This window comes from Aedes albopictus, chromosome 2 (genome assembly GCF_035046485.1).
Source record: "Aedes albopictus strain Foshan chromosome 2, AalbF5, whole genome shotgun sequence".
Classification (NCBI taxonomy): domain Eukaryota; kingdom Metazoa; phylum Arthropoda; class Insecta; order Diptera; family Culicidae; genus Aedes; species Aedes albopictus.
Window position 1 is genome coordinate 481,069,956 of NC_085137.1, and position 14,082 is coordinate 481,084,037.

General features: G+C 41.4%; 1 protein-coding gene and 1 pseudogene across 1 annotated transcript; one reads left to right on the forward strand and one right to left on the reverse strand.

The window, feature by feature from the left end:
• Window positions 1-2,988: 2,988 nt before the first annotated feature.
• LOC134286951 (histone H3.3A-like) lies at window positions 2,989-3,655 on the reverse strand (annotated as a pseudogene).
• Window positions 3,656-6,734: 3,079 nt separating this feature from the next.
• On the forward strand, window positions 6,735-7,563 carry LOC109399253 (NADH dehydrogenase [ubiquinone] 1 beta subcomplex subunit 11, mitochondrial). The gene has a single exon (XM_019671692.3). It carries the CDS (start codon window positions 6,823-6,825, stop codon window positions 7,294-7,296), a length of 474 nt encoding a protein of 157 aa, XP_019527237.1. The 5' UTR covers window positions 6,735-6,822; the 3' UTR covers window positions 7,297-7,563.
• The last annotated feature ends 6,519 nt before the right edge of the window (window positions 7,564-14,082 follow it).

Consider the following 14,082-nt stretch of genomic DNA (forward strand, 5'->3'; position numbering starts at 1 on the left):
ATAGAAATATTATGTTCAGTTGTTATAGTTTCCTTAGGATTGTAGGTGTAAGTTGAGAAAAGCAAAGTGGTTTTACTTTTTTCCTTGTATTTTATTTCATCGCATGACTAAATTTTGAAACTTCGCAAATCCAACCCATGCAAGCAATCTCACCCAAGTAACCACAGTGCTGAAGCCTTATTGCATGCAGATATACGGTGTATTTAGTGCAATCATTACTTTACATGCAGACTTACGGTTGATTTAAAGTGGAAGTGGGCAATTATAGAATCAAATTACGATTATACTGGTATAATCTTGAAGCAGTCGCATAATTGCCCATTTCCACTTTAAATCAACTTTAAGTTTGCATGTAAAGTAATGATTGCTCTAAGTACACCGTATATCTGCATGCAATAAGGCTTCAGCACCGTGGTTACTTGGGTGGTTATACATTTAATTAAATGGTTTTGGAATGGTTCTCTTTTGTTATGTTGTATTGGTTTACATTACATAAACCATGTAATGTTATATTATCTTGTCATTTTCCTCCTGTTAATGGCATCTTAGGCTTACTAGCATTATGAGAATGCGCTTTGGGAATTCTCCAGAGCGTTTTGGATAACCCTTCATATATTGGATCGCCCACGTCTAAGTCTGAGTCGAGGTCTGAGTAGTCTCTGATTGCATTAACAGTTGAAGCTTAGGCTCCCATGCCCCACCAGCCAGATAACCGGGTTTCGCAAACTAAGCATTATTTGTGGCAACACTTTGAGCGGCATGATGGAACTATGCCAAGCGCGCTAAGCATTATTAGACCACTAATGTAGTTGCATGAAGTGGGTGACGAGGTACATAAGTATCATTACAGCGTGCTTAACCGTTATTGCAATATTGAGGCTCCAGTTTGACTAAAGTTTGAAATACACGTATGTATTTAACAACTCATTAGAAAACTGTCAAGTTCGATTCAAGTATAAGTTAGGTTAAGAAGCGAACCCACAGACGAACCTATATTAGAATTTCTTTCAGTATTCAGTCCAGTCCATATGTTAAAGATGGCTCTACGTCAAAGATAAAGTTCGTCAATCGTATTCCTCTCATCGCACTCTACATACCTAGCCCGCCATATCTCTTGGATCTGCGATTCTTAAGACATCTGGTTTACTACTTATTTAAACATTTTATTGACTTTAAATTGATGTTTCAACTTATTCACTTTTTTCTTTCCTTTCCTTTGCATCATAACAGTCACAAAGATCAACAAAACAAAGCACGGAAAAAATCTAAAACTGAATAAATAATTAAAAATGCACGGAAAAATAATGTTTCGGAAAAGTGAATGGTTCAAACGTAAGAAAAACAGTATAATATAGTGTTACATAAAAATCGAATGTAAATGTATAGTAGCTACAATGTGCGAAGCTTTTAGTGAACCATTTCATTACAATATACATTATTGTAGCTGGTACACTGTATGGTGCAGGAATGGTTTTCACCAAACACCATATGGTTAGTTTTTATCCGGGGATAATGCCGGCATTAGTAGATATTCCTTAAATCTGTTCATGAATATTTTGACAATGTAAATATAGTTATTTCGCGTTATCAGAGTCCATGAAAGTTAAAACGTGTTGTAAATGATTTAGACAGGAAAACATTTATGGATGTGAATTGTGAAATATATTAGGGGGATTCACTTAATAGCGTAAACTGGTTAAACTGATTAAGCGTCGCGATCACCATGGCAATCTTTGATTATTTCATTCGCAAAATCATGAAACATTTCAAATAAGCAGAAAATCAAGGCTAATGCAGCATTTTAATCTGTTTAGTGAGTACCCCTATTGTTTAGTATAAATAAAACAATACGAAATGATCTGCCAAGGACTAGATGTATTTACCTATTGTATTATGTGCAAAATTATATTTGAGATTACAGTCGGAACCCGCTCGTTGAGCCACAACCTCCACCCAACCAACGAATCCGATTCGCTAGTTGGGTGAAGTGACAGCAGCACAAGGGGCGTGCGCATTGTTTTTTTTTTTTAAATCATGTTTAGGTTGGAAGCAAAAATGAAAATTTTTCAATTTGTTTTACATTTAGAGCAAAACTGATACGTTTTGCAAGATACATATATGGCCAATGCGAGAAATAATTATTTTCCCCCGTTTTTAGTCGGTGAAGTGAAAATATAGATGTTTATGAAACCACCCGGACCAAAAGCAAGCACAAAGCACTTTCAATGATCGACAAAATAAAGATTGCCGATGTTTTGCATTTGTTTCGAAGTAATTGTACATTTTCTTTTTTTGAGAAATATGAAATAGAAATTCTTCTCGATTATCAGTAATGTTTAAGAAACCAAAAACTCATTAGCTCGCCCCTCGTAATTACAGATTGGTTGTCATTTTCAGTTTAACAATGAATTATGACATCCAGGTACTTTTTAGTTGGCTGACAGCTCAACTAACGGGGCCCCAACTAAAAAGCCACCCAACTATTAAGCCCCCAACCAGCGAGTCATGACTGTACACTGTTCAATTAAAAAAAATCAAAAAGATTTTGTTAATATATAATATAGGAATTAAGCAGCTATCATTATTGAATTATGTCACGATTAACATTTTGCTGATTTATTTACCTTAATATAAAGAGGGCATTGTTGAATTCAATTTTATTGAGTTCCAAAATCTTTGTGCTTTGTGGCAGTCAAGTAAAAAAAAAAGTTTAGGTTCCGTGGACAGAATGACAGTTCAATCGATAGAATGACAGCTGAACCCGATTTTTTTTTCAAAAAAAAAAAACTAAAATTAGTTCACAGGCTAGGTGCTTGGAAATGATAAAACTATGCGTTGCGATAAATTTTAAAATGAAGATTCCGATATTGAAATTATGTGGATACCCCTACACACTTAATTTAATTTGCCGAGGCCGGCAAAATAAATCGCCGAGAATCCAACAGCTGAGTGCTCGGTAAAAATCTCGGTAGAAGTTCAAATTGCCGACCAGTCTGCAAACTTGACAAAGGTCAACTGTCAAACTTTGACGAGTGGTTCGGTAATACATTGCCGAAAACTTCGGCATACATTATTACCGAAATTCAGTAAATGCTTATTTTCTTTCATGCTTATTGATAAGAAGAAGTAAAGTAAAACAAAAATGATAATTACGTTAACAATTTTATTCACGCGGCAAGCAAATAACGAAAAAATGCATACTCTGGAACACAATTTCACACTTCTCCCGGGGGTCACTTCCTCCTACTCCTCGCACGCTCGCCACGGATACACCGGACCAGGTGGATGCCCTTTGGCATGATGGTGACGCTCTCGGCGTGGACCGCGCACAGCTGGTGTCCTTGAACAATCAATCCGGCCAGGTATGCTTCGCTGGCTTTCTGTAGGGCAGCTACGGCGACACATTCGAAGCGCAGATCCGCAGCCACGCACCAAGCGCTGGAACGACAACGGACTTTTGGTAGCGACGGGCTACCATTCCCGGCCGGTGAAGATGCGGTTCATTACTCTGCCGGTCGAGGGAGCACTTCTGCGGGCGGCCTTTGTGGACAGCTTTTTTTTTTCCCGGTGGATTTACGCTTGGATTTACGAGCGATTTGTTTAGCACGGACTATTTTGCTTTTCGTTTCTGCTGGCGGCAAACAAACTGGCACATTTTTGGAGCGGGAATCCGGAACTCTTTCTGCCGGGCTTTATCTCCAAAACATCAAACTGAAAAGAAAATTAAGAGGCATTAGTAGATGAATGAATAATATTTAATAGCAGAATCATACACAGCATTACCAAAACGCGAGTTCAATTGCTTTACTTACGAGAACGAATGAACGAGAATTCCAGCTTCAACAAATCCTTGTTCGTTTCTTTCCTTTTTCGAAGATGGCACCCGGCAACACGTGTTGTTTTCACTTTTGACAGATGCGCTTTACCGAAATTCAGCAACATGATTAGATTGCCGATTGCTGTGGCAAACATTTTTGCCGATAATCGGTAATGAACGTGAGTTACCGAATTTCGTTATTTTTGACAAATTATTTTTTTTCCTTCAGACTCTAGTTTAATTTAAAAAACACTTCACTAATACTTCACTTTTGCAAAAGAAAATAAAAAATGAATAACTCTTCTAAAGAAAAACTAGAAAGGACGAGCAAACCCAAGTAACCACGGTGCTGAAGCCTTATTGCATGCAGATATACGGTGTACTTAGAGCAATCATTACTTTACATGCAAACTTAAAGTTGATTTAAAGTGGAAATAGGCAATTATGCGACTGCTTCAAGATTATACCAGTATAATCGTAATTTGATTCTATAATTGCCCACTTCCACTTTAAATCAACCGTAAGTCTGCATGTAAAGTAATGATTGCACTAAATACACCGTATATCTGCATGCAATAAGGCTTCAGCACTGTGGTTACTTGGGAATTCCTTTTAATTCTACTACTGTGCTTATCTTTGATCTTATTTGATCTTATTTTTGATGAACTGTCAAATTTTAACGACATTTCAGTTAAAATAACCTTTACCGATTGAGTTCGTTATTCGTTTTTACCGAGATCAAATTTGGAGATTAAGTGTGTAAGGAATTCAATCAGCTACACTACATTTGATGCAATATTTTTTCTGGTTTTTTATCTTGTCAATATTGTTACATAAAATGAGGACTTTCTTTGTAATTGTACATATTTATTGTTAAATGTATGTTTATTTCGATTATAGAATTAGGATAGAGAAGAAGGCGATTGTAGTGATATAGGTTGACTAAAGAAAATGTTTCGATTTAAATTCAAATAGTTTACACAATCTAATTTTTCTGAGTGTACCTACGACTTTTAACCGTTCCACCTGAAGTACACGATGACGAGGCGTGATCGGAGAGCTCTTTCACGCTGCGATGACGGACAACTGGGATACGAAGAAAAGGGAGGCAAGAATGAATGACAAGCGAATGGATGAATGAGAAGGCGTGAACGGACCTGCACACCACGGCGGCAGAATGAAGTCAGTTTGTGAACGACGTTTGCGACGAACGGACGGAGTAGTAGTGATGGTGGCCAATTGGTGAAAGTAATTTGTGTTTTGTAAATAAATATTCTTTAATAACGAAAGTGAGACTCGGTTTTAATTTTTTGGTGGCTTGAGGATGTGGGATTGCAGGATGTGTGACCGGAAGCAGGGTAAGTTTATTGCATTTTCTTGATTTGTGGATGTCGTCGAGAGCGATGATATTTTTTGAGGTGAAAGGCTAGATCCCCGTGGTTTTATACACGACCGATCTTGCATCGATTTTTCTTAACTGTTCCGAAAAGCATACGAACACTACACTTTCAATCTAGTACTTCACTGATTGCTTCCTATTGGTACCATCAATGCTTCCCTTATGCGATTTTTTGCTGTAATGTTGTCCACCTCTATGGAACATATTGCCTGAAATTACAAATAATATTAGTAATATACTAAACCGAAGTTGTAATGTACACTTACCTTAATTAACAGCAGTATCACAGACAAACAGACGTAACACCTTGAACGATTTTCATTGAAATCCATCGCCCAGTGCACACTACCATCACCTGGCGGAAAAGTTGCACGAATCACTGTGTTGTGCAATATGGTCAACAGAAGGCGCTAGTGTGAAACGTCAAACGCATAGAAAAACGATGCGCGCGCCTCTGGTTGTGAAAGCCACAACTATGAAATTTTAAAATGATCGTTTAGAGCGTGGTTGATGGAAATTTCGCAAGTGTTACGTCTGTTTGTCTGTGGCAGTATCATAAAAAGATCAGTTTTATCAGCGCAGAATTTCCATTTTTATTTAGAAGGGAAACAAAAAATGATCTGTTTACTTCTCAAACACAAAAAAAAAACAATAAAATGAATGCTTTATTGTTGATTCTACAAACGTTTATAATAGAAACAATAATGGAGATATGTTGACAATAAAATCTATCAATACATTTTATTGAATTCGAAAAATTTGTTGTTTCAAAAACATAGAAGAATAGAAACAAATAAAAGGATGGATTGATTAAATTTCTGCAAAAATGATAGATTCTAATTGATGCGTTTTTAGGTTCTACCTATCGATATTTTTCTGCGTGTTTACAGAATATCCGCAAAATAAACAACCGAACATACCGAGTTAAATCTGCTGTTGAGAACTCAGTAAAAAGATGCGAAAAATACCGAGCTCACCGAGCTGGTCTTAGTGTGTACACTGAAATAAATTTTGTTGTGGAAACTACCGATTCCATAGTAAAATTACTAACCGTACCTATGATTCTCAACCGACAACAATTTCCAGTTAATTCCACTAAAAAACTGTCAACTTAACTAGCAGTGCAGTTAACATAACCAAAAATAATCTAAATTTAACAAATGAGCATTGTATTTTTAACCATATTGTGTTGTAAAATGCGTGTCCTGGAAAAATTAACAATGTTTTGTTGTTGAGACGACTATGCTTTTAGTTGTTTTTACTACAATGCATTGTAATGTCAAGCATATTTCAGTTACCTTAACAGATTTTGTTGTCGGTTGAGAATCATAGGTACGGTTAGTAATTTTACTATGGAATCGGTAGTTTCTACAAGAAAATTTATTTCAGTGTAGAGAAATTATGTGGAAACCAGGAAATTTTGCTCGATTTATATTGCTGCTCGACTTGCTTTGAGAATTAGCTGATTTTAACCCACACGCCCCTTTTAGATCGCATTCAGGCCCTGGGTGACATTTTGTGCAAACTGTCAAAACAAGAAAATAAAATTCGCCTTGTCGTCGATTCCGCGAGCTCGCACGTAGAAAAGTCCTCGTTTTATCGGAAAATGTCCGGCCTGATCCGGTTGAACAGCAGCGCCCTGCTGGTGCGAAACCTTCTCCAGCAATCGGTCCGCAACGCGCGGCTAATTTCGTCGTCCCAGAAGAATCGTGATGCGGCCACCATCGACGTGAGCAAGAAGGCCGCTGCAAAGCCAGCCGAACCCGCCGCTGCTGCTGCTGCCTCCACCAACAAGAATTGGGTAAGCTATGGGTTCGACTACAAATCGGAAACGGAGGACCGGAACTCGATGCACTCGTCGTTCTTTTTCACCGTCACGCTGTGCTTGGTGTTCGGTACGTTCTACTGGGCGTACCTGCCCGATCCGCAGCTGCAGGATTGGTCCCAGCGAGAGGCCTACCTGGAGCTGAGACGTCGCGAAGCTGCCGGGTTGGAACCCATCAGCAAGGACTTCATCGACCCGGCCCAGATCGTTCTACCGTCGGATGAGGAGCTCGGCGATACGGAAATTGTCATCTAAGGTAAGGCGACGGCCTGGAAGGTGCTCAGGAGTTGCGTTTTCTGCCTGTTTTTGATGTATCGCGAACATTATGTAACCGCCCCCCTGTCGAAGAGCGATGTTGAGGGTTAACCAAAACAATGTTATTAGTTACAGTGCTTGTATACAGCTAAGGTTGGAAACACGATTCAATACCTGAGAAGACACTGTTGTTGCCGGATGTAATTAGGCTGGGGAGAAACAAATCGGTTCAATAAATGATTAGGATTTTTATGAGGTAAGCCCGGACCTACGCGTTTATAGAGATATGTAGATGACAGCCCTATGTCGCTCATAAGCAAGATGGATCAGATGAGTACTGGATTCAACTTTTTTTGGATCATTACCATCAAGTAGAATACAAAAACAATACACATAGAACACGATGCGAGACAGGGCCTATTAATTAAAGTTCTTATAAAAATTTAAAAAAAAAAAAACATTTAAAGCTACTAATTATTTTTAGTCGAGCACCCATGATGGTGCAGAGGGCCAAATTGAATGATCTCCATCCTGTGCGATTGATCTGGTCAAGTTTCTGTCAATTGCAAATTCCTTTATTTCCTTGTTGAGACTGCGCCATCGTGAGCCTCTGGGCCTGTCTCTGCTACTATGTCCTGCTGGATTCCAATCTAACGCTTGTTAGTAGATGTTTCCGCCCCTGCGTAGAGTAGGCCAACCCACCTCTACTTTCTGCCCCTATCGGCTTTTGATGATATCGACGATGGAGCTCCACATTGGAGATCCAACTGTGAGGCGACCACGTACAAATTATATACCTCAGGCATCTATCTATTGGTGAAAACTAGCAGCCGTTGAGTGTTCTCCATTGATATACACCAAGTTTTCACTGGCGTACACTAGCACAGATTTCACGTTCGAGTTGAAAATTCGGATTTAGTGCGTCCACTAATTTCATAGTTTTTTCCATTTCTTTAACACGTAAAAGCAGTCTTCGCCTTCTTGATCCGTGCACTTATGTTGATCATGGTGCCGCCATTATGACCGTTATTTTGCTATCAAGATATTGGAAGCTTTCAATTTCTTCACTATTTGTCCCAGCTATCGTAAAACTGGAAGGATTGACCGTGTTTACACCCAACGATTTCATCTTGTTGACGTTACTGGTGAGACCTGCCGCCAAGGAGCGATCGGCAAGATCATTGGGCTCTGGGAACTCTGCATATAAGAGCGCCATTGAGCTTGAGATACAATCCATCGCACCTACTAGGATCTCATCGATTATAATGAGGAACACCTTGGATCAAATCTATGCATTCCAAGGATCTCTACCTGCTGTTCATTTATTACAACCGTCTCAATCACAAAAATATGTAAGGAGCTCTCAGATGTAAGATAGTGCTGCGTGGACTCTGTTGTCCTTCTGATTTAAGCTAGATTGAGAACGAAGCGGTACAGTGCCGAGGACCACAGACCAACCGAGGAAGCACAGATGACCGGTGCAGACCTCATGCGGACGCTGAACCGCAATAGCAGCGGACTACCAAAGATGTTGGTAATTGCCGAGCAGCTGGATGTGCTGATCGGTTCCTCGAGCGAGCGGAGCAACACCAGTGAGGACCTGAACCAGGGCCTGCTGAAGCTCCGCAAATCGTTGGCCCTAGCCAAAAAGGAGTACGATATCCTGGTCGAGGAACGTAGTACTGCAGACGCGAGCAAGGAGGAACGGTCCACCCAAACGGGCAGTGCGACAATGTAGCACGAAACAACGAAACCATGCAGCTCGCCGGAGCCGTAGCGGAGCGGTCAAGCCGCCCTACGGCTCGAGTTGCGGTCGAAGCCTGCTGGAAAGTCGCGACTTAAGAAGCGTCCACTCAAGTTGAACAAGGTTCCGGGTTCCGACTGTAGCCATCAAGTCGGCTATCGAGGTATACCCTAATATGTTCAGAATGACTATGCTGATGTGCCTAGACAGAGGCGAATTTCCGGAGAGGTGGAAAAGGCAAAGATTGGTTCTGTTGCCCAAACACGGGAAGCCATCCGGCGACCCTTCGGCTTAGACCTATTTGCCTTCTGGACACCTCCGGGAAACTGTTGGAACGAATCATTCTGTCGAGGCTGATGGTCTCGAGAAACCAGATGACTATGGGCTATCGGATAACCAGTTTGGCTTCCAGAAAGGACGATCGACGGTGGACGCTATTAAGGCCGTAACCAAAACGGCCGAGATAGCGCTCCAGCAAAAGCGTAGAGGAACTGCGCGATAGTCACGTTGGATGTGAAGAATGCGTTCAACAGCGTCAGCTGGGCCGCCATTGAATGTGCCACTCACCACCTAGGAGTCCCGGATAGCTTACGCCTGATACTGGAAAGCTATTTCCAGAATAGGGTGCTACAGTGCTACTCTATGACACTGAGGAGGGCGAAAAGAGGTACAACATCACCGCGGGAGTACCACAAGGGTCAATTTTGGGCCCGGTACTATGCAACGCGGCGTACGATAGCGTATTGAGGTTCACACTTCCACCGGGCGTAAAGCTGGTCGGCTTTGCTGATGACATTACCCTCACGGTTGACGGTATACGGCGAGTCGATAGAGGAAGTAGAACTGACAGCGGTGCATGCAATTGGCATAATCGAGGATTGGATGATTTCTCGTCAGCTGGCACTCGCACATTACAAGACGGAGGTGGTGCTGGTGAACAACCGCAAGTCCGGATAACATGCGGTGCAACTCAGAGTCATGATCAAGTCATGATCGTAGCTGAACTTTGGCAGCCACGTGGAATATGCTTGCAAGAGGGCAGCATGGCGATTATGGCACTATCGAAGATAATGTCAAATAGCTCGGCAATAGTCTCGACTCTCGAGTAAGCGTAGACTTCTCGCGACAGTAGCGATCTCCATACTACGGTATTGCTCCGCTGCATGGTCGGGCGCGCTAGTGGTTAACCGAAACGTAGAGCGGCTCGAGAGTACCCACAGGTTGATGGGGCTTAGGGTCATCAGCGGATACCGTACGGTGTCAAAGGACACGGTATGCGTGCTAGCGGGTATGATGCCCATAGCACTTGGGGTAGCAGAGGACGAGGGGTGCTTCGAGAGACGCGGTACAAGAGGCGCGAGACGGATTGCCAGAACATCGGCGATGTTGAAATGGCAGAGGGATTGGTCATCCTCCAACTAGGGTAGATGGACACACAGGCTCATACCGTGCGTGTCCAAATGGACGAGCAGGCCCCTTCTCAAAGTCATTCCTAACGGACGTACCGCGAAGGTAAGGAAGAGAGAGAGAGAAAGAGGTTTTAGTGTCGACCCCACATAACCCGAGGATCCATCTCTCAAGTACCTATCTGTAAAAGCAGATTCCCTCTTTATATAAAAAATGAAAAGGTACGACCCGAGCATCTGTTCACCAAGGAGGTGCGGCTCAAACAACGTCTGTTCTGGCATCCAGCGGCTGAGTAAGAAACGCTGCATCACGCCCAGCTAGATCCAAGGTGGTAGCCCCATCAGCGTGGTCGTCCTAGTGTTGGTTGGGACGTTAAGGTTGAAGAAGTCGTAATGAATATGAGTCAATGACGATGACTGCCTGCTTCTTACTGATCTTCTTCTCTACCGAACAGTAATTCACACTTTTTATATAATAAATGTGGACTTACCTTGATCCGCGTATATTCAAAGGATGGCAGAATAAATTATCTCAATATTTCCTATAAAATTACTACTCAAATAGCTCAAAAATCGCCTAAATCTAGTAAAAAGTGAACTGTATTTTTGAACACTATTTGCACCACTACAATAATGCTGCTTATTTCTGTTACGCACACACTTTCAAAAAATCTACGCCACCAACTTACTTGAAAAGTTTAAAGAAAATTACACTGTTTTATGGACTTATTGCTCCTCCAAAAAAGATTCAGTGCACTCACAATTGATTTTCCTTCATCGTAACACTCACTTTTCCCCCCTCAGCTATAAAAATGTCTTTTATTGAATGATTGAATGATTGAAGTTAAATAACCCTTCAGGACGAGCGTTGTTGTAAAAGGAACAACACTACCAAAAACCCGAATCACCATATACAGCGCGAGCGCGGTGCTGTTTTAGGCTCAAACTGGCGAGCGTCCTGGAAGGTTAAATACGAAACCAAATTGATCATTTGTACAGTCTATCATCTGTTTGTTATTGACATATACAATTTCGCACTTATCACGCTGAAAATATATATTTCGAATCTATTTGAAAATGTCCAGATCGCAATACTCTTCATAGCTCTTCATGAATCAAAAAGTATCAATTAATAAAGCACGTGTTTTTGTGGCACACACACTGTCGTACGATTTGATGATTGATTTCCAAAACAAGAACAGCAACAAGAAGAAGATGTCCAAAATAAGCTGACGAATCCTTCAACCTTAAACAAAACTGGCACGATGGCCCTCCGGCGAGACAGGAGTGTTGGCGTAGGCCCAATAAGCCACCCGTAAAAATCGCCATTGCGAATAACATAAGAGAAAATACGACTCGATACAATCGGCAAAGACCCACGCGACGAAATAAGGACTACGATTGGAAACTTGGAACATGGAATTGCAAGTCACTAGGTTTCGCAGGATGTGACAGGATAATCTACGATGAACTATATCCCCGCAACTTCACAACGAACAATTTAAATTTTCATAGTTGTTTTTTTTTAGTTTTAATTTTTGTGTATTTTAACTTAGATGCTAATTCTACACTATTTCATAGTTGTGGTTTTCACAACCAGAGGCGCGCGCATAGTTTTTCAAAGCCACCTGGAGATCACCCGACCATCAAACAGAAAACCAAATCGACCACGTTCTTATCGACGGTAAATTCTTCTCGGATATAACCAATGTCCGCACATACCGCAGTGCGAATATAGATTAGGCCGTCCCTATTTTTGCAAAAGTTGGAAATGTTAAAAGTTCAATATTGCAAAACGATCGTTTTAGCTAAAAAACCATCATGCCAAAATTTGAAGTCCCTATCTCAAGGCTAAGTGGTCCCCCTCGGGGCCTAAAGTTCTCAAAAATTGTATGGGGTCAAAAAAATCATGAAATTTTTTCGACGAAAAAAATATCCTATTCTACTAGAATCGGTGATTTTAGGACCCTAAAGGGCCAAAAATGTGCTCAGAATTGCGATATCTCTTTTCGTTTTTGAGTTATCGGACAAAATATGGCAGGTTTCCTCAGGCATTTCATAAAATGGTCAAAATGTTCATTTTTAGGTAGTTTTTTGTCAATAACTCAGAAACGAAAAGAGATATCGCAATTCTGAGCACATTTTTGGCCCTTTAGGGTCCTAAAATCACCGATTCTAGTAGAATAGGATATTTTTTTCGTCGAAACAATTTTATGATTTTTTTGACCCCATACAATTTTTGAGAACTTTAGGCCCCGTGGGGGACCACTTAGCCTTGAGATAGGGACTTCAAATTTTGGCATGATGGTTTTTTAGCTAAAACGATCGTTTTGCAATATTGAACTTTTAACATTTCCAACTTTTGCAAAAATAGGGACGGCCTAATATAGATTCGGATCACTACATAGTCGCTGTATGCATGCGCTCAAAACTTTCGACAGTCAATTAACGTAGAAGTGGCTCAAGACTACGCGCAGCAGTTAGCAGTGGCCCTACCAACGGAAGAGCAGCTTGGCAGAGCTACACTTGAAGATGGCTGGAGGGACATCCGATTCGCCATAGGTAGTACCTCGACTACAGCACTAGGCTTCGCGACTCCGAATCACAGAAACGACTGGTACAACGGCGAATGTGAACAGTTGAAAAACGAGAAGAATGCAGCATGGGCGAGAATGCTGCAACACCGTACGAGAGCAATATGAGGCACGTTATAGACAGGCGCGGAACAGGCAGAACTTAGGCTTCCGGAGGAAGAAGCGCCAGCAGGAAGAACGAAATCGCGAAGCGATGGAAGAGTTGTACCGTGCTAAGGACACACGCAAGTTCTACGAGAAGCTGAACTGCTCGCGCAGAGACTTCGTGCCACAAGCCGACATATGTTCAGACAACCACGGGAATTTTCTGATGAACGAGCGTGAGGTGGTCGAGAGGTGGCGGCAACATTACGATTAGCATCTCAATGGCAACATTGCAAGCACCGAAGGCGGCGTGGTAACAGATCTAGGATAACGTATACAGGACGAAAGATTTCCAGCCCTTGATTTCCAAGACATTGAGGAGGGGGTTGGCCGAGGATCTACTACCAAGCGAGCTATTAAAATACGGAGGAGAAGAACTGGTAAGAGCACTACACTGGGTCATTACCAAGATTTGGGAGGAGGAAGTATTACCGGAGGAATGGATGGAAGGTATCGTGTGTTCCATCTCCAAAAAGGCGACAAGTTGAATTGGGTTGTTTAGTGAATTAAATATTGCCATTTTCTTTAGCCTAATCGAAAGAGCTCATTTTTCTGAGTATAAGGTGATTTTATTGCGTCCCGATTCATTTGTTTTGATGGTTAAATAAACAAAACAGTTTTAATTTCCGTGGCTAGAATGACAGTTCAATCGATAAAGTGACAGTTCGCCCCGAACAAAAAAATTTCCCCATACAAACTTTAAATGCATTTTAAAAATAGTTCCCGGGCACCGAAAATGATTAAATTTTGGATTTCGACTAATTTTTGGACGGAGATTCCGATTATGCAATAATCAGGATACCCCTAAAGAACCCAATTGCGGGAACTACCGCGCGATCACACTACAGAGCGCTGCCTACAAGATACTCTCTCAAATTTTATGCCGCCGTCTATCACC